Raw genomic sequence first — 25,912 nt, 5'->3', positions numbered from 1 at the left:
TCACACACACACACACACACACACACACACGCACACACACACACACACACACACACATATATATATATATATATATATATATATATATATATATATATATATATATATACACACACACACACACACAAACATTTTGAAGGCGGACATGTATAAGAAAATACAATGAAAGCACAAAAATTCCTATACACTCAATCCATGCAACGTACAACTCAATGTATCTTATGTTAACTTCCTTCTCTAGCCACAAGGGGGCAGACCCGAGACCACAGTGACAGGTGGTAAGGAGACGGTAGATTCCTCTGCTGCTAATTAGACCAACATCCTTTCCTCTTGCTGACCTACAGGACGACAGTCCTTCCATCAGGGGAGGCAATTCAGAGTGAAATATTAGCCTCTGTATTTAGTGCTGCACAAGGCACCCTGGATGAAGTAAATTTAACGACTACTGAATTCTTAGTGATCAGCCAGCTTTGGGACACGGAGTTGTACTCAAACAAGTAATTTTCTGTCCTGCTCTCTGCCGGTGATGTTTCAGTAAATGAAGTGATAGGAAAATCAAGAGAAAAAAAAGAAACTGCTGTTTTCTAGCTCCTTGTGTTTGCTTTATTCTCTTTCTAGCTTCTTGTCTTTGCTTTATTTGTCACACCAGCTGGTAAAGTATGGTGTAGTTTTCTCCTCAGAAAATGAACTCTGAGAGAGTGCAGCTGTGTGTATGGAGACATGTGGGATCACATTTAACCAGTGACCTTGAGCCCAGTGGACAACAGTTGGGAGACTGAAAGCCAGACACGATTTAGCTCACCATTTCTCTTCTCGCACTGGGAGATACAGTCGTTTCATATCATTTGTCTATGCAGGCATCTTCTGAGGGAGTTGCAGAGGCCCACACAGATGGAGCACCATGCCTAGGGGCTAGCAGAGTTAGCACCTTACCTCACTAGACGCATAGCTCTCTATGCCTGATAGACTTAAGACGTCATATGCACACACATGGTGTTTTAATTCTGAGCTGCCACAGCTTTGGTTTATGGTAGGTTTAAAATATTGTGTTGCTTGCAGTGGTATCACTTTCTGCACCACACAGGACATTCTAGCGGGAAGTTTAATTGCTTCTAACGGAGTACAAGGACCTGAATCGATATGGATATATAATTCATCTGGATTCAACTGGACTATAACATTTTTCTGTGTAAAAATAGGATAGACTTCCAACTGATGCAACCAATCAGAGCCAGCAAAAGTGAAGTAAAACATGGATTCTAAAGTCATTTCTGGGCAAACAGAATCAGTATGCATGGTCATTATGCATGGTTTTTATTTTTTTATTCTCTCAATTAGCCCATGTAGAAAAATCATGTAACAGAGCTTAGTCAAAGAGAAGCTCAGTACCCATAGATGAAGGTGAGAAAGATAGCCCTTTTCTTTAATTAAGCATTAAATCCGCCTCCTCGGTGAGTTAATGAAGCTGCTCTGGTTTTGGCAGTCAAGCTGCTTGGCGAAAACCACCAAATCTCTACTCAGATCCTGCTTAGGAAGCGTTTATTGGTCTGCCCCCTGATGTTTCCAATAAACAGACTACCGCAGATCCTCTAAAAACACTTTTATTTGTGAGGGTTTAAAAATTGAATATTCTTAAAAGCACTCTCATTAAGCATCAGGTCAAATACATTTACATTAAAATTACAACAAACAAAGTACAATGGATTTTTTATTATTAACAAAATATCTGCCATTTAGATTCATGAATATATCAATATCATTTTAATCATTTTAATCCTTGCAGTTGGAATGAGACACAAATCAGCCAAAGAAAAGCCTGATATTATATAATGTCGTAGGTACATTATTTCATACAGTACAGTGCCTTGAAATATCATTTCCTTTCTGATTAAACCTGAATCTTATTCAACTTTATAAAAAAAACAACACTTTATATAAAAAGTTATACAATATGCTAATGCACATTTGGTACATTTTAAGGAAATTACAACAACAAAAAAAAATAGCACAATAGACTTTAACAGGTTTTGGAGATATTATATTGGATTTGAATTTATATCAACATCAAATCTATAAATACTTAAATGTGACAATGGCTAGACAATATATGTCATGTCAATCATGCTGCTCATACATCTATAATGGACACTGTATTTTTAACACTAAACATGGCCCAAACCCTAATATTAAACTTCATATCATCTCAATTTGTTCTTAATCATTACAAATTTAAAAGTGTGAGACCATGCTGGAATACCGCTTGATTAAGTGCATGATCCTCTCAGTGCTGTTCTCAGGGACCAGAGGAGGAGCTGTCGAATTCGAGTGAGCCATTTTCTAGTGTTCCATAACCATTCATCTTCTTCAGTTTAAGCTGATCTGGCTGACTGAGGGCCTGGCTCTCTACCACTGCCTCTTTAGTGGCAAACATCTGACTGATCTCCATAAATGTCTTGTTCTTCGTCTCAGGAATGACGAAGAACACATAGACAGCTACTACCAAGCACACACCGCTGAACACCAGGTAGCAGTAGGACCCTGCCAAAATCTGTGACACAGGGACAAAAAGAGTTTAAACTGCTGTCTCACAATAATAACATGAGTTTTCTGAAATATGTATGGAAAAGTATCAGGGGAAATATAAACGCCTGTTACATTTGTAGCCTTTACTTTATAACTTTTCCTTACAAAGTTCTGGCAATATTACTCCTCTCTCCTAAATCCTAAATTCATAAGTTTGCTAATTTACCATGTTTCTGCTACATAGGTTCTAATAGTAACATTAAGTACTTATTAACTTAGCAACAAGTAATGATGACAAGATGACACTAAAATGTCATTAGAGAAGAATTATTCACTGATACGTCAATGACATTATTATTTGCACCCCATAAGTAAAGTAATCAATCAATGCTCTTATACTTACTATTACATCACTACTAACTAGTATCCATACTAGCCTAATACCTCAAACGTTATTATGTTATTTATTACGCATGCATTAGCATATCAGTTTATTACCTTCTGGTGTACCTTCATGGGAGAGTGATATGGAAATACCTGACCTATTTCTGAACTAATACTTAATCATTAATTAAGGATGCATGAAATAATATGTTATTAGAGTAATTTAATGTATCAGTAATTAATGCCTCTGGAATGACAAATTAAGGACAACACTGAAACATGCAGATTACACAGTGCTTCAAAATCAGCATAGTAAGTTAGTATTAGTTAGTAAATCATTACACTTTATTATAATGATTTATGGTGATTTGAAGTACATAAACATTAAATAAGAAATCGTATGGTAATGTGTTATTGTTGCAGTGAATATTGGTTAAACTCCCCCCAACTATTTTCATTACAAATAATCACATAGTATGTGACAGTATTGCAGTGTAATGGTCTTTTGAGTAGTTACAGCACCTGTAGAAAAGGGAAGATAAAACCAATGGTGAAATTGGAAATCCAGTTTAAAGAGCCGCCCACAGTATAAGCAGCAGGACGGTGGGACTGTTTAAAGAGTTCTGCTGTGATCAGGAACGGGACACCAGCTGAAAAAAAAAAAATGAATGCAAAGCACCATTTATTTCTAGACTATCACTGAAGGGTTCAGAAGTGACTTATACACTGCAGATGCTTTTGGGGAGCACATATAGATTAAGGTACATGTGCAGATATATGCATGTATATTACATCCATTAATGCACAAGTCCAGTGCTTCTCCATAATGCAACAGTTCATGAAGGGAAGAAGACAATAAAGTAGCTTTACGAGGTGCTCATTATTGTTCCAGTGCTTAACTTCTAATCCCTTTTGGTTACCAGTGAAAAATAAACAGGCGCAAGGTGTTATTTCAAGTCTAATGAATTCAGGAACAAGCCAAGCTGCGACTTCATTATTTGTGCATGATAATTGCAGTAGAAAGCGTGCTGCAGTTAAATTGATATGGAACTCTGCTTGTAATTCATTGTTCATGCAGGATTTTGGCTTAAAAAGCCATATTCATCATTGTTTATGAACAATGAGCCATAAAAAATCCTAATTAAAGACGTAATTACAGCGATTGAGGCTGCGGCCTGAGAATGAATTATAGATTTTGGAGTGGGGTTGAATCATACATCAACGGAGTAAAGCACTTGCAGTCTCATTCATCATTTCAGCCGTGCTCCTCTGCTCTACTCTACTCTTGTGGCATGCATAAACTCCACATATAATACTGATACACCAGAATAAGCAATGCATGCAGTTAATAACAAAATGTACACCTCTCTATTTTAAAATTCAGAGTCCTTGCTAATGTCATGGAGCTCAGTTCATGCTCAGCTCATGAGATTTAGTGATAAGTTGCAGCAAAATAATGCATAGTAGCAATGTAAAATGCATTGTATATATGAGTGTATACAGTCTGTACCATGTTAGTAATTATGATTATAATTAATGAACGGATTATGTATCTCATTGTCTAAGTCCATTAATCCAATGACTCATCATTAAGAGAATTAATACTAAAAATTACACACATGCTTTTCTATACCTCTGTAAGATGTTTACCTTGCCTTGCAATAATGAAGTCGAGGAAGCTCATAGGAAGATTTTTTTTCTAGTTAATTTAACTTTTCTGCCTCCAGGTGTCGCTATTTCCCTATTTCCAGATGTCACAGGAACCAGAGGTCAAAGAGCGACCATCTGTTGATTCAGTCTGAACCGCACTCTCAAGACCATATCTCTTCATATGTAGTGAAGCAGCACCATTTCACATGATAAAAAACATGGCTTCTACTGTTAGCTTTTTAAAATATGTTATAATATAAATGTAATATAGCCCACCTGGTCCTATACAAAATCCAGCAATGATTCCAACCACACAGCCCACACTCACATACTTCATGAAATGCACGTGCGTCTAAGAGAAGAGGATAGGAATGTCACAGAGTACATACAGCTGATACTGATGCATTTTGAGCAATCGGATGTGCATATCAAATAAACTAGTTTTGATTTTATAACTTAATAAATCCAGTACGCACACAGAAATGTAGTTTTAATTGGTGTTTACGTCCTAATAACGCTTACCTGTAGCACAAGAGAAAATGTTATCCCAGCACAACAGAGGCCCATGACTCCAAAACCTCCAATTATCAGTGGCCTTCTTCCGAGCCGCTCAATTGTGAAACACTAGGGAAAAATAGGAAGGAATCAATACTCTACTAGTATTTCATTAATATTGCAAAACAGATGATTTGAAATACAAACAATGCTATAAAGCTGCCACCGTCTGACCTATTTTCACTGTCCTCTGTGTTAGTAAACTCAAAGCTGAGGTGCCATTTAGAAATTTCTGATTGGTGTTTTAAGACTGTAATTCTGAGAGACTGAGACTGCAAGACAATAAGGAAAAGATGAGAGCCAAAGCAGTGCGCTGACTTAAAGGAGGGTGCGGAGAGCAGCTGACAGCAGAATGAATAGTTGTAATTTTATAACCAATCTCTGGCCTTCCTCCTGTGTGCCATTGGCCTCCCAAGTGAGGGCCAATTGACACTGACAGCAATGAGTTCTCCTGACTAACAGCGCGCCTCGCCTCCTCCAGTCGCTGATGGTGCATCACTAAATCCTGGCTAAGCGATACGCCTGGGAGACGGAGACTGCGTCTAGCCTCCATTACAGCTCTGAGATGTGACCCAGAGAAGGAGATAGTGGGAACAAGACTCATCCATCTCTCTAATGTTTTCCTTTCATCTCATACAGTGTTTTCTATGAGTGTAAATGCAGGAGAAAAAAAACAAGGAAAAGTGAGCGGCAGAAGATGGACAGAAAAGTAAAGTGAAGCAGAAGGAAAAGACAGAAAGGCAGGGAGGCTCCGGAGGGAGAGCTCACATGTACGGGCCTGATTTCTTTACAGCTTGAGCACAGCACTTCTCGCTTAGGCTGGAGCCGATTGATGATGCTATCGGGAAACACTAATATATTTTATTTATCAGAGACAGAATCAAGCTGTCGATGCCAGGATGACCTGTGGTGGCTTTTTACAGTGCACAAAAGTAAATCTTCCTTGTTATAATCTGCTTACTTTATCCATATGAAACCATTTACTGAAAAAGACACTTAGTAGTAGATAGACTCAAGGTGATCATACATAACCTTAGCACACACTGCAGTCAGTTCATTTCAATCTTCAAAAGTCATATGACTATATTAGAATAAAAATACTCACTCCTAGGAGACCTGCGATGATCTCTATGGCTCCTGTTCCTACAGTGGTGTATGGAATCTCAGGGGTTGGTATTCCAGCGTTCTCGAAAATGTCATTGGTGTAGAACCAGATCTATGGAGAGAGTGAAAATCAAGAGCGGGGGTGAAACATAGTGAGAGATGATGAGAACGAGGGAGATGCTGATTTTGGCTTGAACAGGTGGTGTATCATAGCTGCACAGTTATGGTGTACAACACTTCAGATTCAATTTTGGCGCTGGAGGGGTGTATGCGACTTTAGACAGGGGGGTAATCAGAGGAAACACAGACGGTTTTAGAGCTACTGGGAGTGCAGAGGACACACACGGTCAGCCACTCTCCTGCTGCTCTGGCTCAACTCAGCCAAGACACACCACCTGTCAACCCCATTTACCCTACAAACACACACACGCACACACACACAGATACACACACTTGTCTTACTATCCTTGTGAGGACCTTTCATTCCAAGGACATATTTATTAATGCAGCTAATTCCTGCTATAATGTTATTCTAACCAGACGGAAACATTTTGCCTCTTTTAGTTTTTTACCATCCAGTAATAGTAGTTTTCCTCAGAGGGATCAGCCAAATGTTTCCACAAGTCAAACTGTCAGATATTCCTTTACTTGTGGGGGTACACACACACACACACACACACACAGACACACACACACATACACACTGGATGGAAAATCTAATTCACTGAGATTAATACTCCCCATCACCTCAAATCTTAACTTCTATTGTCAAACTCACATGAATTAGCAATATAAACATATTCACATTCTAGCCAGAGTCTATAAATGCCAGTGTTTTTATGGTCAGGTTACATAGCTGAAACTTTCTAGATCTCGGAGCTCAGAGATCAGTTTTGCATTCTTGCTTCTAGTGATTAAGGAGGATTATGGTTGGGAGCGCTGGAGCTATCAAACCTCTATTTTGAGTGCAGAAGAACAAAACAAATTGAGGAGAAAAGTGGTTTCAAGTCTTATACATAAAAATGCATTAGGTTGTTAACAAGTATAAATACTTGTGAGCTGTGTTACAAGCTCAACACATTTTATAAGCAACATTTATTTCCTTACTTTCAGGAAGCCAATATACTTGGTTTCCATGGCAGCTGTTATAAATGGCAGGGGAGATGAATGTAATGTAGTGAATCTGTCCCAAATTTTCAGCTAAATTATTAACACACATTTACTGCATGGCCTGCAAGATTATTCACCCGAATGTCAGCATTGTGTTTTAGCTGATGATATTTTTAAATCTTTTTCTGTTGTCTGTTTATTTCTTTTCTTAGTGTCTAGCACTTTTATTGTCACTGTAATAAAGAAGCAGTGTGATTATACGTCAAAATATGAAATCCTGCTTTGTGTGTTGCCAATCCTCCCTCTAATCCTCCCAAAATACAAATGTGTTACAGTCCATTGACGTCTAATTCGGACACATGAGCTCTTTCTAGATAACACTTACTGTGTGTTTTCATTCATGTGTTGAATTGTAGTTGAAGTTCACTATGGACATCATTCACCACTGCAGTGTAAATATTATGATTTCAAAATCTCACCCACTTTATCTTTAACTAAACTAAGCCTCAGATTCAGGTTTTGTTCTATGTAATTTGTTGTAATAATAGCCTATGTTTATTGCCTTGGCAGGGCAGAACAAATTAGATGCTATAAACAGACTCTTGAAATAAGGATTCTAATTTGTTCAGCTCTGTTGGGTAAAGTATGAGCTTTCTGCCAACTCTGTCCACTTAATCATCTGAATAATTAATTTGCAGCTAAAACATATAATTCACAAAGGTAATGCTCCTGAATTTATCTGTTGTATAAATAAAAATTGAGTGAGCTCTTTTGCCAGCCTAGAAAAGTCAAGTTTATGTTCTCAGCCTCAAACCCTTTAAAAGGATCAGGGTGCCATCTTAATTCATGCATATGTCTTGTTACTAACCTGAAATAATTTGTTTCAACTTCCTAAGCAGTGTTGGTGTAACTGGTGTAGATTACTGTAATAAAACGTTATGCGGTCATATGTAAAAGTGAACATAGCCTTACTGCATCTATACCCGACAGCTGCATCCCGATGTTAATGACGACCACAGAGAGGACCTGCCAGCGGACTGTAGGGTCCAGCAGCAGCTGCCAGACAGACACAGTCTCGATGGTGAACAGGGAGCGCTGCTCCTCCTGCATTTCCTCAATCTCAGCTTGAATATTACATCTGGCCCTGTACCACTTCAGAGCTACAGAGCATGGTAGGCAATGAATAAGTTTAATTGTAATAGTCTGTAGTACTATTAATATACTATATTATTATTATTAATATGATGATGATAATGATTATTATTATTATTATTATTATTATTATTCGGGTTTTTTTTAATTAAATAGCAGCTGTCAAATCGTAACAAAACAATCTGAAGAAATTGCAAAGAAGAGATGCTAAATTATACATGAAATTCAAAAACCATATATTAGAAATCTAGCATACACTCTTAATGCCACACATGACTACTACTCAGGCCAGTTGTCTCACCTGTGATGGTGGCATGGACATTGTGCTTTTCAATCAACAAATAACGAGGACTTTCGGGAAACCATGGCAACAGCATCAGCTGGACAAATGTTGGGATAACCACCAAGGAGAGAAATAGGGGCCAGTGTTCCTCCTGTCAATCAAAGCAATGACCAAGAAGAAAAATCATTTATAATCACCAGCCTAGATGCAAAGTAATACAATAATTTAGAGCTCTGCTTATGTGTGTGTATTTTTAGCATACAAGTAAAATGTACTGCCCTTGTAAGATTATAGCAGTGCCTTTCTGGACATATACCTACCTTTCCAAGTAGTTCATGCAGGCCCAGAAGCTGAGCAGAGAAAACCCCAATGCAGATAAATATGCTGGGCATGAGGCCTAGAAAGCCTCTGAGGTTTTTAGGAGCAATTTCCCCCAGATACATGGGCACAACACTCAGAGAGATCCCTGAGACAAGAAAAAGACAAAAAAACATGGTTAGATAATTCCATCTTAGACCACCTTAGCTGTATAGCTTCTGACAGAATGTTACCTGAATGTATTCCTGTGATGAAGCGACCAAAAATAACCATTTCGGGTGAGTGACAGATTCTACTGAAGCCCATTAAGGAGCCTGCTATGAAGACCAGCACAGTAGAGTTGACCACAGTCCCTTTCCTGCAAGGACAGACAGACACGAATAGTGTTCCTAACACTGCTCATTAACCAGGGCTGTAATGCTCAACAGCCGCCACCAGGGAGTTTAACTATCAAAACCAGGTAATTGATGTTCCACAACTGCAGCGCTGAATGAAATAACTGGCCTCCTTGATTAGTTCTATCAGGTGGCAAACTCTGATTTACACCCAGCTGTGCCATGCTCTCCGTTATGATGGCCTTAGTCCTATAAAACACTTTGCTGGGCCACAATTGATTAGAGCATTAAATGGAGTTGTGAATCATCACCTTTCATTTGCATTTAAATGTCTGCAGTCTAATCTCATGGCTCCCGTGAGACGCTTGGAGCAGACGAGACAAGCAGAGGAGTTTGCGAGTGCCTCTGTGGGCATGCTGAAGAATTCTGATTATGTCTCATTCTCACATTAAAGCAGAGCTGAATATGCATTCCATTATAAAAACATATTACTATTAATATAAACTCTTGAGTCAACACAATACCCTGGCTTATTTTATTGTCACAGCAGCAATCTGAGAAGTTAGTGAGAGAAGTTTTTAGCCTACAGGCCACAAAACAACACTGTTCCTCCTCCAAAGTGTGACCAAGGTCATCTGCAGAGGTCATGTGAGGTGACAGATGAGGTAGTGTGTACCTTAGTGGTCGTCACACTCTGGGGAGTAGCAGTACCACACCTGGCAGAGTGACCAGACAGCACCAGATGTTATGAGGTCTCCTATTGACTCACCTTCCAAATCTGGTGACGAGCATGCCCACCATCAAGGAGCCGATCAGGCCTCCAATGGCGAAGACAGACACAGTGAGTGAGTACATGAGCGTCAGCTGCTCTCCATTCAGCCCAGTCCCATTTCGACTCACAACAGTACGGTTATAAAAGTTCTTAATGTACTGAGTGTGTGTAAAGAGGGGAATAAAAAAAAGAAGAGAATATTATCATATTTTTATCAGAAGTCAAAGTCTGCATATACTTTAAAGTCTTAATTAAACATGATCGAAAATGTATTGAAATGTTGGGGCTTTTTAAGCTCAAAAACAAGGTTTAACAGTTTGATATTAAAATAAGAAAAAAATTATTTCCTGCAATATTTGGAGCACGAAGACTACACCAGTGTATAACACATAAAATATGGTTCTGAGTGAGTAATGGAAAAGGGTTGTCACAGTGAAATCTCCTCAAATAAAATAATAATAATTTGCATCCTGAAAGGCCACAAGAGGCCAAATGATTCAGAATGAAGTGCCTATTTATAGTAGAAATGTAGACAAATTTAGATTAGAGGAAGCTCAAATCTCTGTCTCGCGTGGCAATCATTCTTGAGATTCTTTCTCTCTCCTTCTCTGTCTCACACACCTCCACACACTGTATTCTGGAGTCACAGACTAATTGAATCCCTGTGCAGTTATCTTTCCCCCCCATCTGTTTTTTCCTAATTATTTGAAGCAGTCACAGCAGTTTCAGGGCTACAATGTTCAGTTACCTTTAAACAGACTCGTCAGTACAACTGTGTGATAGTAATTTCTGATTTTAACGAATGATTGAAAAGCAGTCATTAGATTAGATAGAAGTCTTGGTAATCTTGGCTGGCTTGGAATTAAAGGGTTTCTATTCTGAGCAAATCAAACAATTCAAGTTTAATAGCAAAAATAGTAAATTTTATATTCTGTGTATACATCAGATGCATAAAACTAAACCACTTTCAAAGGGAATCTAACTGCCAACAACAACAAAAAAGAAAAAACAAGAAAATTTGAATCTTTTCATCATTAACAGACTAATGGTGCAAGGCAAATAGGTCCCCACTTACTGTACATGGAGACCTGCTAGAGGCAACCATCACAGCTCAAAATGGCAAAAAAAAAACCCTCTCAGATGACTAATGCTATACATCACAATTATACAAGCAGCTTTACAAAATATTTTTATCAACTTATCAGAGAATCAGTGCAGTCATACATTCTGACAAAGAAAATATGCGACAGTCATTTCTATAATTACAAGGTTGATATCATATTCATATATTACTCTTCCCCAATACAGTGATAACTGATCTTAGAATACATTACAATGCAGGATTGTCTGAGTTTCAGTAAGGACTAGTTTCACACGTTCTCCATTCCATCCATGTTCCTCATCCAATGACAAATCTTTTACTCAGAGCAGAGCCTCAGTGGAGTTAGTGTTCGTGCAAATACTAGGGCAACAACTCTCCACTACCATTCAACAACTAGTGTATTTAAATATTAGTAATATTTACATTTTATATATGTTTAGATTTAGAAACTGTAGAAACTTACACTTCAGGAAAATAATGCCTTAAGCTTGACATATGACCTTATGTTAGTTTTACTCCTTCACAATGGATAACACCATAGCATATTCATTATCACTTATTAAATAATAAATAAATAAATAAATAAATAAATAAATAAATAATAACAATTATTATTATTATTATTATTATTATTATTATTATTATTATTATTATTATTATTATTATTATTATTATTCAGGGTTTGTGAACCCCTAGAGGTTTATGGTGGCATTGCAGGATGTTTATCAGAATTAAATAGGAATTAGAAAGCCCTATGGTGCCAGTTAATAGCCAAAATATCGTTGTACCCATTTAAACTCAATAGTGAACTTAATATTTGAATAGTTAAATTGTGTTCATTAAGAATGTGCTGAGAGGGTCCAGAGAATTTATTTTACAGTTAACAGGGTTTGAATGTCAGTAACTGAATGCTGTTTGATACCAGGAATCAACTTTTTAAAAATAAATTTCAAAATGTTTGTGAATGATTCGTTCCTTTAGTACCTTTAACTGTTTACCTGTTGCAGATTCATACAGAGCATGAAATTATGTTAGTTATTCTAACCATACAGTAGATGAATATATTTAGCGAGCTCTTACCCCTGCAGGAGAGTTCACCACAGCCAGATTATAGCCATACAGCATAGAGCTACCAAATGAGGTGAGGAAAGCCACAGCCAGCAGGGATAATGTGAGGTGCTGTAAGCATAAAGAGGAAGGACAAAATACATTCTTAATACATCACGCTGAGATAAGAGTAGAGTAATGGAGTTATATAAGCCAAGTAATGCATGAAATGATAAAACATTACACATGAACATAAAGCAAACCTCATACTGGTACACAACAATGCTGTGGTAAATGTCAGTGTACAGTATTACAGTCATCAGTATACTAATGTGTATTCTTGCCAAAGTAAACTAGGTTGGAAAAAAAATATCAATTACCCTATCCCTATATATTTTATGCTAATAATGTGTATTCATTAATAAACAGTTGGGTTAGTGTACAAGCAGAGGATGACATTAGTATTTACTTTAACATTGAGCATATTATTGTGAATGTCAAATTATGTAGATTAGAGTTTATCATGACTTCAACTCCAAGTTTCAGCTAAAATACTTCAAGAAGTTTAACATAGTAATCAGACTGATCTTAAATCAGTGACTGCAGATTGGTGACAGTGTAACCAGTAACCCTGGTACAACTGGTCTATGCACCACATAATTTAGAGCATGAAGTAGTCAGATGCAGCTACTTAGGTACACACGTGAGGAAAGACTGTGTCTTGTGATATTAAATGAACACCATCTCTCTACTGAAACACGTAACTCCAAAGACAAACAGTTGATTTCCTGTGATAAGTCTGGTCCAGTGTATAGCAACTAGATTTTAAAAGATATTGAAACAGGTATTAAGATAAATGACAAGAATTTAGATGTTGGAAAAATGATATAGGTTGGTTGTAAAGAACCAGAATTAGTGGAATTGTTGAAAGAGTATGAAGGCTAAGAATGAGTAGAAACAAATGAAATACTAATGCACACATACAATGGATATAAACGTTAGAGCTTTTAAAAAAAGCTATAATAATCTGATTGAATAATTGGGGACACAGTTGTGTTCAATTTTTTATCATACAGCTGATCAATGAAATAATTTGGATTAATCCCTAATAAAGAGCAGCTGTTTGTGTATGATTTTCTTCACATTTTCTTGGTTTCATCCTGATTGCTGAAGCCATTGTCCACAAAGAGCTTACACAGCATGCATGGCATCTCATTTGTCAAAAGATCTCGATCAGAAGAGGGGTATAAAAGAAGTTCCAAAACATTAAACGTAACCAAACGGTCAATGTTTTTGAATGACATAGCCCAGAAACTAATACATTTATATTCATACACCTTTCAGGAAAAACTGGCTTGGACGTTGAATGTTTGAACAACATAATACATTGTTCCATAAGCACTTTCTATATACTTAATACACATACTATTTTATACATTATCTTCTATGTGGAATTATGTAAATTGTGACTTTGTGGGAAAAATGTGAAAAAAAGATTTAAAAAGATTTCACACAGCAAAGTTCTCAAACCATATGTTCTTCTACTATATAGAATAAATAAAATATAAAATATAATCAATAAAGAGCACAATTTTCTAAAAACTTACCGATGTGATTTTGCCTGGTGAGGTAATTAACAGTTGTTCAGCCATTTATGTGCCTCAAAGGTTCCTCTTCAATGTGCATAAATAAGTGAATTCAGCTTGGTTTGTAGTGGGCTGGTTGTAGGATCACAGACTTCATCTTTTGATGAAGGACAGGCGTGGTTAGGCTGTAAAGGTTGAGCATGTCGTTTATTCTCTTAGATCGCGTACAGTCATGAAGATAGCCAGACTGTTTAGGACACCCAGAGTAGCCGAGTCGTTCACTCACATGATGGACAGCAACGTGACTCTGCTGAAATCAATTAGCTAAGTGAATTTGTAAAGGCTACGGTCTGAATCATGGAAAGCCCTGGTGCTGGTGAGTAAGTAGCCTGTTTCAGCTCAGCACGGGGAATGAAAAGTCTTATCAACAGTATTATCAAGTGTTGAGCTAAATCAGATGAACCAGAACATGAAACTGAATTCACGAGATTTGTAATTAGGTAGCCCTAAAAATGCAAATATTAGGCATTTGATTATTTTGGAAGTTCTGTCTTTGTATTTGAAAAATCAACATATAAAATCGAGTAATTTTGGTGTAAAAGTGATGGCTGCAGGCACAGGAAAATGATATTTAGAAGATGAGAGTAAACTGATCTTTAGGTTATAAACAATACCTACAGATATGTAAATTGTTTTCTCATTTTAGCAATCTGTTCACGGACATTTGTGTGTATAGATCACATAATTTGCTGGAAAATGATGGTGGCAACTTGAGTGTTCACCTATACATTTATATCCAGTTCCACATAGCTCTGCAAAAAAATAAGTAGCTCTCTGTATTGGTCCCAGGTTTTTACTGGTCCCATGACAGAGCTCATGCATACTGCAGGGAAATCCATAGAATAAACTAATGATATTGTTTTAATGAATCCCTTTTGTACTGCTTTGGTAGATCTGACCAACACAAGGAAAATGGACAAGCTGTATTCTGTTCCATTAAATGAAGGCTACAGTTTCAGCAATTAATGTAGCACAACAACAGATTATTAAACTCATATAGTGAGTGACATTACTGAGAGGAATATTTACACATTTGTACACAAGTTAGTAAATTACAACATTATGCTATATAGCAGTGAATAGTAACCACTAAATGAAACTTACAGCATCACTGAGAGGTTTTTCTGTCGTAGTCCCACTATGGAACTAAATCATAAAAACGTTTAGATTTTATCATACATTAAGGTCATAAGAAAAGCTTTCTTTTTAGAATACAGTACAAACATTCTTCAAACTACAAAATTCATTTGTACGTTTATTAAACAAGATACATTTTAACAGTATTATAATATGGATCTAAATTAAATCACTATTAAATCATTCAGTTGAGAGGATTCATTTCAAGGTTGGTTCATTAAATAATCCACATTTTGTAAAATTTGTGACAGATTTATCATTCATCCTCCTTCATAGATTAACAAACAAACAAACAAACAAACAAATAAATGAAACATTAACATGCAAAATGTTTATGAGCAGAAATCAAATCTTTTTCACTGTGTTTGAAAATGAAAATGTTTGCGAATTATAACCAAAGCTGCCCATTTGGAAGATGGGTTAATAATTTTATTCAAATATTTAAGATTCACACTGAGAAATTTCAATAAAATCAAATAACATTTTTTTTCCAATCATAGTGAATTTCTATGTTCTAGATTCTAGTGAATCTAACTTAACCTTATCTGCATTATAAAAACTGGGATATAGACTTAATTACTCATTACCAACATCATTACTGACCACAGGGGTGCATTTGATGCCTATTTCTTATGATTCCTCCTTGGTCTTAGAAATGCTCATTTCAGAACACTAAGGGTGTGCTGTCTTCCCCAAATTCATAGCCAGAGCACTGTTATGACCCATAACATTTGTTTCAAATATCTTTATTCGCCCTATGACACAATGTCACATGTGGTACAATAAGGAATGTGTTTTTATAATTATAATAAATATTTTTTACTGTTTATTCTAACAGAGAGGGACGTCCAGCACAATCCATGTGATGCTACCCTATCATATGCGTACAACCCCAAATTGTCCAAAAATCTTCCAGCTGTTGAATTTACACCTGGTAACAGATCTGTTATTATTATTATTATTATTATTATTATTATTATTATTATTATTATTATTATTATTATTATTATTATTATTTTAAAAACTGATTTAGTCTCAAAACCCATTTCCCACCGTTCCATAACAATTCAGCCACACAGTCTGGACTGGAGAACCCATAGACTAGGATCTTTATTCACATGCACATTTCATTTAACATTAATTCCCTGGTAACAGTATCATGCAGAGAAAGACAGCTGCAGCTATGGGATTGCTCCTTCTATTTAACTTTATCATTTACTATTACCTACATGTACTAATATGCCAATTTCACCCTGTACTCAAGACCACAGTACAAAAAATGTAATAAAATGGTCAGATTTTAACACGATTCTTTTAGTTTGGTGTACAATTTCATTTTACTTGCATTAGTTTACAATAGACACATGTCAAAGGTTGAGTCAGGATGAAAAGGATGAAAAGCCACATTTCCCTCATGAGCCAGCTCATGTCCAGCTCAAAGACTACTGGCTCAGTCTAAGATGTCATATGACTTTCATCAATGTCATGATTCTAACTGTAAAAATCAATTATGGTTTTACATAAAAAATAGAGAAAGACCACACCTCCACACTAAACCCATTGTATGAAACTGGTGATTGTTTTAGCATTCACTAGAGCTGCATGGGAATGATCTTACACAAGATTAAAATGCAAGATATGTCGGCAAGAGAAAAATGTAAAGTACCAATCTCTCTGCTAGCCTTTTTTTTTCCCCAATTTTTTTTTTATATCAGTAGCATTTTGGAAATATTCCCTTCATAAGAAATCAGAATTTTAACATCCTGTTTCAATAAGTGATGATCTCATGCTGGTAATAACCACACTTTATTGCTGAACTATGAATATGTTCAAAATACTCTACACTACACATTTGGTAGTTACTCTTGAACATTTAAGGATGACATATGGTTCCAACTGTAAGGACTTGACCAGCAAGTGTTATGTAACTTATTAACCCAATAAATATATATTAATTGAAATGTACATTTATAAGAGCTCGAAACGTGAGGCTTTGGCATAACAAGCGAATATTTTAACTTGATTAAAATGTAGATCATTTTAAAAATGTTTTCTGCTAATATTGTGGTAAACTGCTCATCAGAAAGCACATCAGTGTGCAAACAGTGTGAGTAAATTAGCTCAGCTGCAGCTTCCTCAAGCAAGATAACCTGTCAGCTCAAAGCTTTAAATCATCCAGTATTTACATAGATCTAAGAATTGCTTACCCGTCATGCAGTCTTCTTATGAGGAAAACTGGATACTGTTATGGAACAGATTGAACACATCAAATAGGAAGGAGCACATCTAATTGACCTATACACTACTGTTCTGGTCATGAAATAGTCAGATACTCTATTAAGCACCCAAGGACCCAGTTTTTGTCTTTGTTCACTTGCTGAATAAACAAAAGCTGGTTCAGTTATAACACAGCTGTAAAATGTACAGTAGAAACACATTAATTGCTGAATTAATTATTGAATTAGTGCTATAAACTGAGCAGTCCTTCAGCTTTGTTATTGCTGTGTGTTTACTGCCTTCATACCACTACTGGTTCGTTCACTTCTGGTTTCTTAAACAACCATGGGAAGTTCTTGTTTCCATGACTAAAGTGACTCCCACTGAGCCTAGAATATGTTTGACTGGAGGTAAGCTAGCATGGTGCACTGAAATAAGCACAGGTAAACAATTTTCTTTTAAAAAGAAATTAGAGAACATTGGCCTTAGCATTAATGCTTCAAGCACACATTTTTTTTCAGAAGAGAAGTTTTTTCTTGCTGCTGAGTAAGCCATCAAAGCTACAGCCATTTGGGGCCAGCTTTGTGTCTTGTCATTCAGAACCATATTAGCTAATTGTGGGTGCCAGTGAGCTATTCTAAGGAAGCGGGCAGTTAGCATATCCATTCAAGGCTGTTTAGTTGTCCTGTAATGTAGAGTAAGCAGTAGTTTGAAAAAGGCTGGTGGTAAGCTTCATGGGTTTTGGAGGACACACATGCTAGTCTTCATCCTCCCTGGAGAGATAGCTAGTGAGAGGGAACTGGCAAAGACTAAAACAGGCAGTAAAATGGGGTGAAAAGGGTTTTCATGGTATTTAAGTAGAGTAAACTAAAGCAGTGAAGCTGCCACTTTGAAATGTTTGTAAAGCTTATCTGACACCATTGTGCTATAAAAGTGTTAAGCTCAATGTTTGGTTGTTCAGAGTGGCTTTGATGATTTGGGATTATTTATTTTAATAGATTTGATTCTGTTGGTCTGTTTTATGTACTAATTTAATACACTGATAACTGAATTTTTAACTGCCTTATTAAAATGTTACTCAGTATATAACGTGGACCAGTTTTTTTGTAGCATTGTGAATTTATTGGCTATTTGCTGTGTATCTGTATCATGATATTTCTATTTTATTTAATGCACTTAAATATTAAAAAATATATAATAGATGTATAATGACTGAGGAATATCAAAATGTAAATTGTTAGATAAGTATATAGCATCTAATTCCTTCAAATAAAATGCTAAGGCAAAAACAATCACTTGTCTTATCAGAAAATTCGTTTAATAATTTTAGACGTATCATTTAATATGTATACTCATTGCAGTTTATCATAGATGAATATAATAATAATATTAATAACAACAACAACAACAACAACAATAATAATAATAATAATGATAATAATAATAGAAGTATAAATAAATAAATAGTAACCATTACATTTGATATATCTTGATAGCCAACTGACTGAGCAAAACATCCTTCCCTTCATATATTATGCTATATGTATCTATCTTTAACATAATGATAATTTATGGTAACAGGCTCTGTGAAGCCCAGATTCATAAATCATTATAATTGTTTGCAGTTTAGTAATGATTCCTTGTAAGCATTTTCATCAACTCTAATAATTGCTCATTAAGCTCTAATAATGTGCTGCTTGATAACTATAATCATGTTCTAACACAAATGTTACTATTCATTATAATTCCTTGTGACTAACTATATAACAATTGTAATATTAAACCAATTGTTTTAAATCAAATGATAAATGTTTGAAATGTTTTCGCTGCTGAATGCTTTAAATAAAGTGAATACAAGTTTCTAGATTAATTACAAAAACAGATACAGACACATTATTGGATTAAGATAATTGTAAATAAATGATCTTGATTTTGCTTGATTTATTATAAAAATATTTATTATTATAACATTATTAGTTATCAGAGCTGTGCATAAAGTTATTACAATGAACACTTGCGTTATATAATTATAAGTTATTTAGGGATGATGTATAACATATTTATGAGGCATTATTTAAGTTTATAACTTCTGCAAGGAATTATTACCAACCTACAAAGCACACTTATAATTATTTATTAATAAAGGCTTCATAGAAGGTTATTGTCTTCCAAGTAACAGTAATATTAGTAATAATGATTACATTATTACAAGAATTTGTAATAATGTGCCGGTTTAAACATTATTATAGTAGATTTTATAGTACATTTTAAAAAGGATCACAATATATTTGCTTATACCATTGTTGTGCAGAATGAAAATGGAATAAAATAAAATTTTTAAAAGTAGATGAGCTTCCCAGTTATTTCACCTGCTTTCACCTGAGGATAACTGTAGCTATAAAAAAGACACTGATCTCTTTGTTTGGCATAAGCTATTTTAGCTGGATTGGTGGAGTATTTCCACAGCCAGGGCATCACATGTGTGCCAGAATCTAATTTTTGAGGACAATAGTGTTTTTATTGTGTGCAGGAGGTGGGCTGTAACTTCAGATGTCCCTCCAGGGCTAGATCGATATTTTCTTCCCTTATTTTGGCCTCTGTCTTGTCCCATGTTTAATTGTGTCGTGTAATGGTGAGAGAACGCAGTGGGCTGCAATTCCTGCTCAGGTCAGTGACCCTTCTGACACCTTCACTATTTGAGATCAGTTTTCTTCACTTGTACAATGTATCTCAAACCAAATCAGCAACAACACAATGCTGGTTATGTACATAATGAATGCATTAGTGCTTGTAAGCTTCAACTTTGTTTTAATGCTTCATCTTAGAATAGGACGCCATATAATAATCTATTCTGGTATGGAAAGCTGTCTTTCATTGTGGAAATTCACATGAATGTCTGTCAGCTTATATATTGGCTGCTGTAATAGCAAAGTGTATAGCAAGCTCATCTTATCATGAATTAATCTGTTTTATTTAGTGGCATAAGGAGCACTGATATTTTTTAGATGATATATATAAAGCAAAACATGGTTGCTGATAACATAAACCATCATTTCCAATTATGCACTAGCAATCTTTTCGGCTATTTTTTATGTGAAAAAAGCAGATATATATATATATATAGTATAACCTCTACCATTTTCCTTTTCTCACATCACGTGACAGTACGCATGACTTGGCTGAATAGACTGTATGAGTATATGAGTGTACTGTATGTTGAACTGTGCTTGATTACTGCCAGAGAGAGTGAGGGCTCTTCTAGTGTGGAATACGAGGCTGTTGTGTACCTGATCACGTTAAGAGTGACTTAGATTGATGGCAGCTCCTGAAACCTAATATCCTCTCTCTCTATGGCTGATTTTCTGATGAATGTAATCAGGGACTGACACTCACACACCTGACAGGAGGCCATGTTCCACAAAGCAATGATGTCCTTTGACTTACTAAGTCCCTATGAAATAGGATTTGTAGTTCTCATGAGATGGTGATATATTGTGAAGGAATTCAACTTGGAGTGTGTGGAAAAACTGTCTTATGCTGGATTGAGAGAGCATAGTTAATTTTTACCAATTAAATGTTTATTTTGATTACAATGTTTATGCCATTCACAGTGTAGGTTTCCTGACAAGTTTCTTGTGCCAGTCAAGGATTTGGGTAATAGCTGGCATGTTCTTGACATCTGTCAAAGCACTGAGGCCCTCTTGTGGACACCTTACTTATTTTTTTAAAGGATGTCTGAAAAAATGCTGTTGATGACATGGAATTCAAGAACTAACAGATTAAAAGGCAACGGTTTTCCAGAGATCCCACAAAATGCTGTGTGTTTTTTCACTCCAAAAATTCAATGTCATGAGTGTCTCCCATCATGCAGTGAACATACAGAGAAGCTTTAAATGGAAGCTCTATATGCAAGCTGCAGCATGTGCGAGCCTGCATCCATCACTCTGTTTATCGCCACTGCTGCTAATTGAACAGAGGCTCGCCGAATGGGCCCCCATGTGTTCCTCTGTGCCGCGCTGCCATTGGCTGTTGTCGCGGCGTCGCGGCCATTAATGAGACAGGGGCAGGAAGATGGATTACCCAGTGCCATATTGCCCATCATCCCCAATCAAGAACCACCCATGGAAATTGATTGTTCTAATTTGCTCTCATTATTATTATAATACCCGGACAAAATAACACACGCGGCTCGCTGTCAAAGCTGCGAAAACCAGCCATTAGTTATGGGGGAGACAGCAAATGCATTTTATGAGTTTCGCAGTGAGTTGAAACGTTGGATGCAAACACATCTTAATCAGATTTCCCCTCCCTCCATCATGGTGATATAGCATCTCATTACCTCCACCTCGGAGAGTTGGGGAAGAGATGAGAGCACACATCCATTTGGATTTTAATGTCAGTGTCACAGTTTTGCTTTGTGAATAATGCCTTGAACTTTCCCTGAAACAAGAAAAGGAGCAATCACAGATTCAAATACCATAACAAAAAAGTAACACCCTCTCAACTTGGTTTAAAGCTGTATTTCCCAGAAAATAGGGTAGAATGTGAAAGAACAGGGAAGCATGTTTTGTTGACTCTCTAAATTCTGCTTTGACTAACAACTTCATCTCTCCGTCTCTGTTTATCAGCTCTCACGAGTTTGCCTGAAAGTCCAGTCGGCTTTTACCTGCTGTTTAGCAGTGCATCTAACCAAAAAGAACAAGTGGTCAATACCTCACAATGTGTCATGCGGGATGTGTATAAGTAGCCCTGGCTCCAGTTCAGCCAGTGATGTACATCATAACGGCTTTGCCTCAAGAGGCAGATAAAGCCTCCAGCCCTGCGCTGCTCCCAGCTTCGCTATGCTTACGCCGCACTCTGCTTGTCTCACGAGTCCCTCTCATTACATATTATAAGGGTTATAAGGCATGAAAACGACCAAAGCGGGGTACAATTATGCATCCCTAATCAAACTAGTCCCACAAAGCCATGCTGCTCTTGCCCTTTTTATTAGGCGATGGTGAGAAAATGGCAGGTAAATCAGTTGAAGATTACACCTCAGATATTTTTATGACAGAGCCAGGAGTCCCATCAAGAAGGAATATTTAGCTGGGTCAGCAGCACGTTAATGGTGGGGTACATCGTCTGGAATTAGGGCTGTAATTTAAAGCAGTCTTATTACCGCGATCACTAATGTCCAGGCTTTTATTAGCGACACAACTTAATAAAAATTGAAAATATGAGCGCAAGACCTTGATATATCTTATATGGGGTCTCTGAAGATGTTTTGCAATTTCATATGAAGCCAAATATAGCATCATTCAATGTAAATTACTGAGAGAGGATGGAAGCTGTCTTATTAGAATGCTTTTTAAGCACTATTGTTTGTTAACTTAATTAAAGTGCAGCTAGAACTTTCTTATTAGTCTCAGTAAAATAACCTCAGGTGTGGGAAGACACACTGGATATTATAAAATTCTTATTCTTCCATTGTAACATTTCTCTTGAAGCTGAAGTGTAGTATGGAGCAGATCCATCCCCTCGTCCTGTTTTCCTACTTTTCCCAATAGGCTCTGTGTAACCTTCAGCCCTACAGGGGAGAGGCTTGTAAATTACCACTGGAGTTTCCCCTTCCCGCTCCTGCTGCTAGCATTTCATTAACCCCATCCTGATCTCCTCCGACCTTGACTGCTTGCCTTCACTCACAGGGGAATGGGCTCTCTCCTCAGCCCTCTGTTCCTTTCACTCACTGCCAAACAGCTTTGAGCAGCAGCCAGTGCATATGTCACCCACAGCACTGTGGCCTCAGCCATCGAGAAACGAGAGAGAAGCAGAGAGAAGGGCTTTGACTGCTCTTGTTGGTCTGAACGCTCGCTTGTGTCAGGCATTCGCATATGCTCTCATTTCTCTGATGTGCATTTAATGATTATTTTTTTAATGGGAGTTATTATGCTTTTTATAGTGTGATAGATAAATGTATAGTCACATAATTATGGTTATGTCCTTATGAGTGTTATTACTACAGTATATCTTAGAAGTTAATATTATGTGAATGAAATTTGGTATAATGTACCTGTACTGAGATTATTAAGGTGGTGAAATTGACTTTATTGGAGATCATTTTCTGACTATTTGGAAGCGATCTGTGTCATCAAATGTGCTGGAATGTGAACTTTGCATAATTTAGTGATCTGAGATGAGTGAATATGTCTAACTGAGAAATGTATATGACAGTCTGACATCACTGTACACACCTTCCTAATACATTGCACCTCCTCCAGCTTCCTGTTTCTATATGGCCATGCAGGACATCCACTCCTTTTATCAGAGCTAGTAGCCAGTGTTTGGAGTGTGGAGGAATATGCTGATGCTGCTGCTCTTTCCGTGCCCCCAGCTGCACTCTCTAAACCGCCTTTTTTCTCCTAGAATTTATACACTTGCTCAGCAATGCTATTACAAGTCAGAGTTTATTGGGAAATTGTTACATTATGTGAAGTGTCTAACAAATTGCTTATGCTCCTGTAATTGGATTACAACAGCCGTGTGCTCTCCCATCGGTGAGATTAGGCAGGGAAGGCTCCCACCGATCTCACAACCCAAGCAGTAATTTTATTTGTCTTGCCTCACTCTCCCTCTCCTAACAATGTGGTTTTCTCTGCCGCTACTTGCCAGATGTCTGTTTAGAGAAACAGGCTTGTTTTTTGGTCCGTGACAACTAGCCACTGCGCTCATAGTGTGTGCGAATTAGCATCCGTCTCCAGAATGAGATCGATTAATGAAAGCTTGCTCAGGGCTAAAGAGGAAGCCCAAGGCACTTTCACACACATGAGAGTTGCTGGAGTCAGGGATCAGACCAGCACATTTCTGAGATACAACACCCATGGGAACTGATCTCAGAGATATTCACTCATCTGATATACTCTCTACTGATACAAAGCAAAACAAAGCTTCACAAATTGCTTAGAAAAGGTAATGTGTGTTCTGTGTTGGAATGAACAGAATTTCATTTTGTGGCTCAATATAGCACAGATGTAATTAACATTCTCATTAACTATACAGTAATCTCTTTCCCTTTTTACAAAAACACAAGAAATGTAAATAAAAATGAAAATACTATATAAATAGAAGCGCACTGGATTTTATTGTGTCTTACATTTTTAGAGATTTTAAATGCTATGGCTGAAAGAAAACAGCCTCAGACTGTGTATGACGTATTGGAGTAATCTTATTAACCAAGCCAGCTTCTTACATAAAAAACTAAATAGAAATAATCGACCCTGCTGCTAAGGTATGTGCACCCTGAGAATGGCTTAATTTTTATAATGTCCCACTGACACGAGATTATCCAGCAAAGTAATGGCTAATCGATAGGGACTTAAGGTGTCAGTAGTAACAGATAACATACTAAAAGGGATTGATTAGAAGAATTTTCCCCTTTTATGAGAAAGACTATACCAAACGTAGCTGCAAAGCTTGTTAAAAGGCGGGTGTACTTATCCTTACAGAGGGCAGACAAAAGAGAGCTGAAGGCAGATTGTCGAAACCGAGGGAAAGATTAAAGGAGGAGAACTGCTGACCTATGCATTGTGTTTAACGTTGAGCTGATTTATAATGGGGATAAGCCTTGTCTAAAGGGAGAATGAAAGATATCTTGATGTAAATGATCTTAAATGAGATCTCACAGGCTGTTGTCACAGTGGGAGTCACAGCAGAGGAAAAAACTGAGATCTGGGTGCATGATGCAACCTTGTTGGCCCATTTAAAACATTCTGAGAAAAAAAAGAGACATGACTAATTTCTGTCACATTCCTTTTGGAGTGATTGGCATCATATGAAATATCTGAAACTGTGCTTTTGTTTGTATCCTTGAAAGAGACTAAAAGTTTGCAGGGTTGTGTGTACCAAAGTGTATACACATTGCCTATATTTTTTTGACATAAACTGTAAACTGACATGTCAGATTCTTATATTTGTTCCATATCCAAGCTCAAGTGACAGTCTGTCCATTAATCAAGCTGTGTCAATCTCAGTAGTGAGAATCTGTAGTGGTATCAGAGTGGCATCTGGTCTCTGACTGTTCTAAGTGTGGCAGCTGTTGCTTTCTATGATGATATTCATCTTGTAGAGAGTCACATGATGCTTTCACTTTTTACACTCCTAGGCCTTACTTTGAGCTCCCATTCACTAAATTTTGCTGTTTTTTGGTTCTCTGAGCATTCTGTGTCTTTAACTAGAGGGTCTGAGGCAGGAAGGTGGCTGTAAAAAAAGTATAGGATTGTGTATGTGTTTATATTTTATTGTTAGACAACTGCATTTATTTTTTTTTTTAAACTTGCAGTAGTGGAAAATACAGGGTGAGTATAGTTTATCACTGGGGCCTTTTCTTATGAAAAATGCTGTAGTTCATAATAGACTATGATTTTGATCTCTGAACACTGAAACTACTGTTCTTGGGAAAGTTATGTTTATAAATTCATTCCACCTTGATTTATCCAGCACACAGTCCAACATTTATCCAATATTTATGTCTTTTTTCTGCGTGAATCGCTGAAACAATTCTCTGTATGATCATTACCACTAGTGAAGTTGGCAAATTGG

At 36.8% G+C, this 25,912-nt stretch overlaps 1 protein-coding gene across 1 annotated transcript; it reads right to left on the bottom strand.

Moving 5' to 3' along the window:
• Nucleotides 1-1,625: 1,625 nt before the first annotated feature.
• On the bottom strand, nt 1,626-14,187 carry slc2a15a (solute carrier family 2 member 15a). Its single transcript, XM_058379796.1, has 12 exons — nt 13,943-14,187; nt 12,369-12,467; nt 10,184-10,344; nt 9,313-9,437; nt 9,082-9,227; nt 8,780-8,912; nt 8,299-8,486; nt 6,218-6,328; nt 5,080-5,181; nt 4,834-4,909; nt 3,430-3,557; nt 1,626-2,548 (listed from the first exon to the last, which is right to left on the bottom strand). Exons 1-12 carry the CDS (start codon nt 13,985-13,987, stop codon nt 2,294-2,296), a joined length of 1,569 nt encoding a protein of 522 aa, XP_058235779.1. The 5' UTR covers nt 13,988-14,187; the 3' UTR covers nt 1,626-2,293.
• Nucleotides 14,188-25,912: the final 11,725 nt, after the last annotated feature.

This window comes from Hemibagrus wyckioides, linkage group LG03 (genome assembly GCF_019097595.1).
Source record: "Hemibagrus wyckioides isolate EC202008001 linkage group LG03, SWU_Hwy_1.0, whole genome shotgun sequence".
In the NCBI taxonomy this organism is placed as follows: Eukaryota; Metazoa; Chordata; class Actinopteri; order Siluriformes; family Bagridae; genus Hemibagrus; species Hemibagrus wyckioides.
The sequence above is the reverse complement of the archived record's forward strand: the minus strand, read 5'-3'. Positions and strand labels throughout refer to the sequence as shown.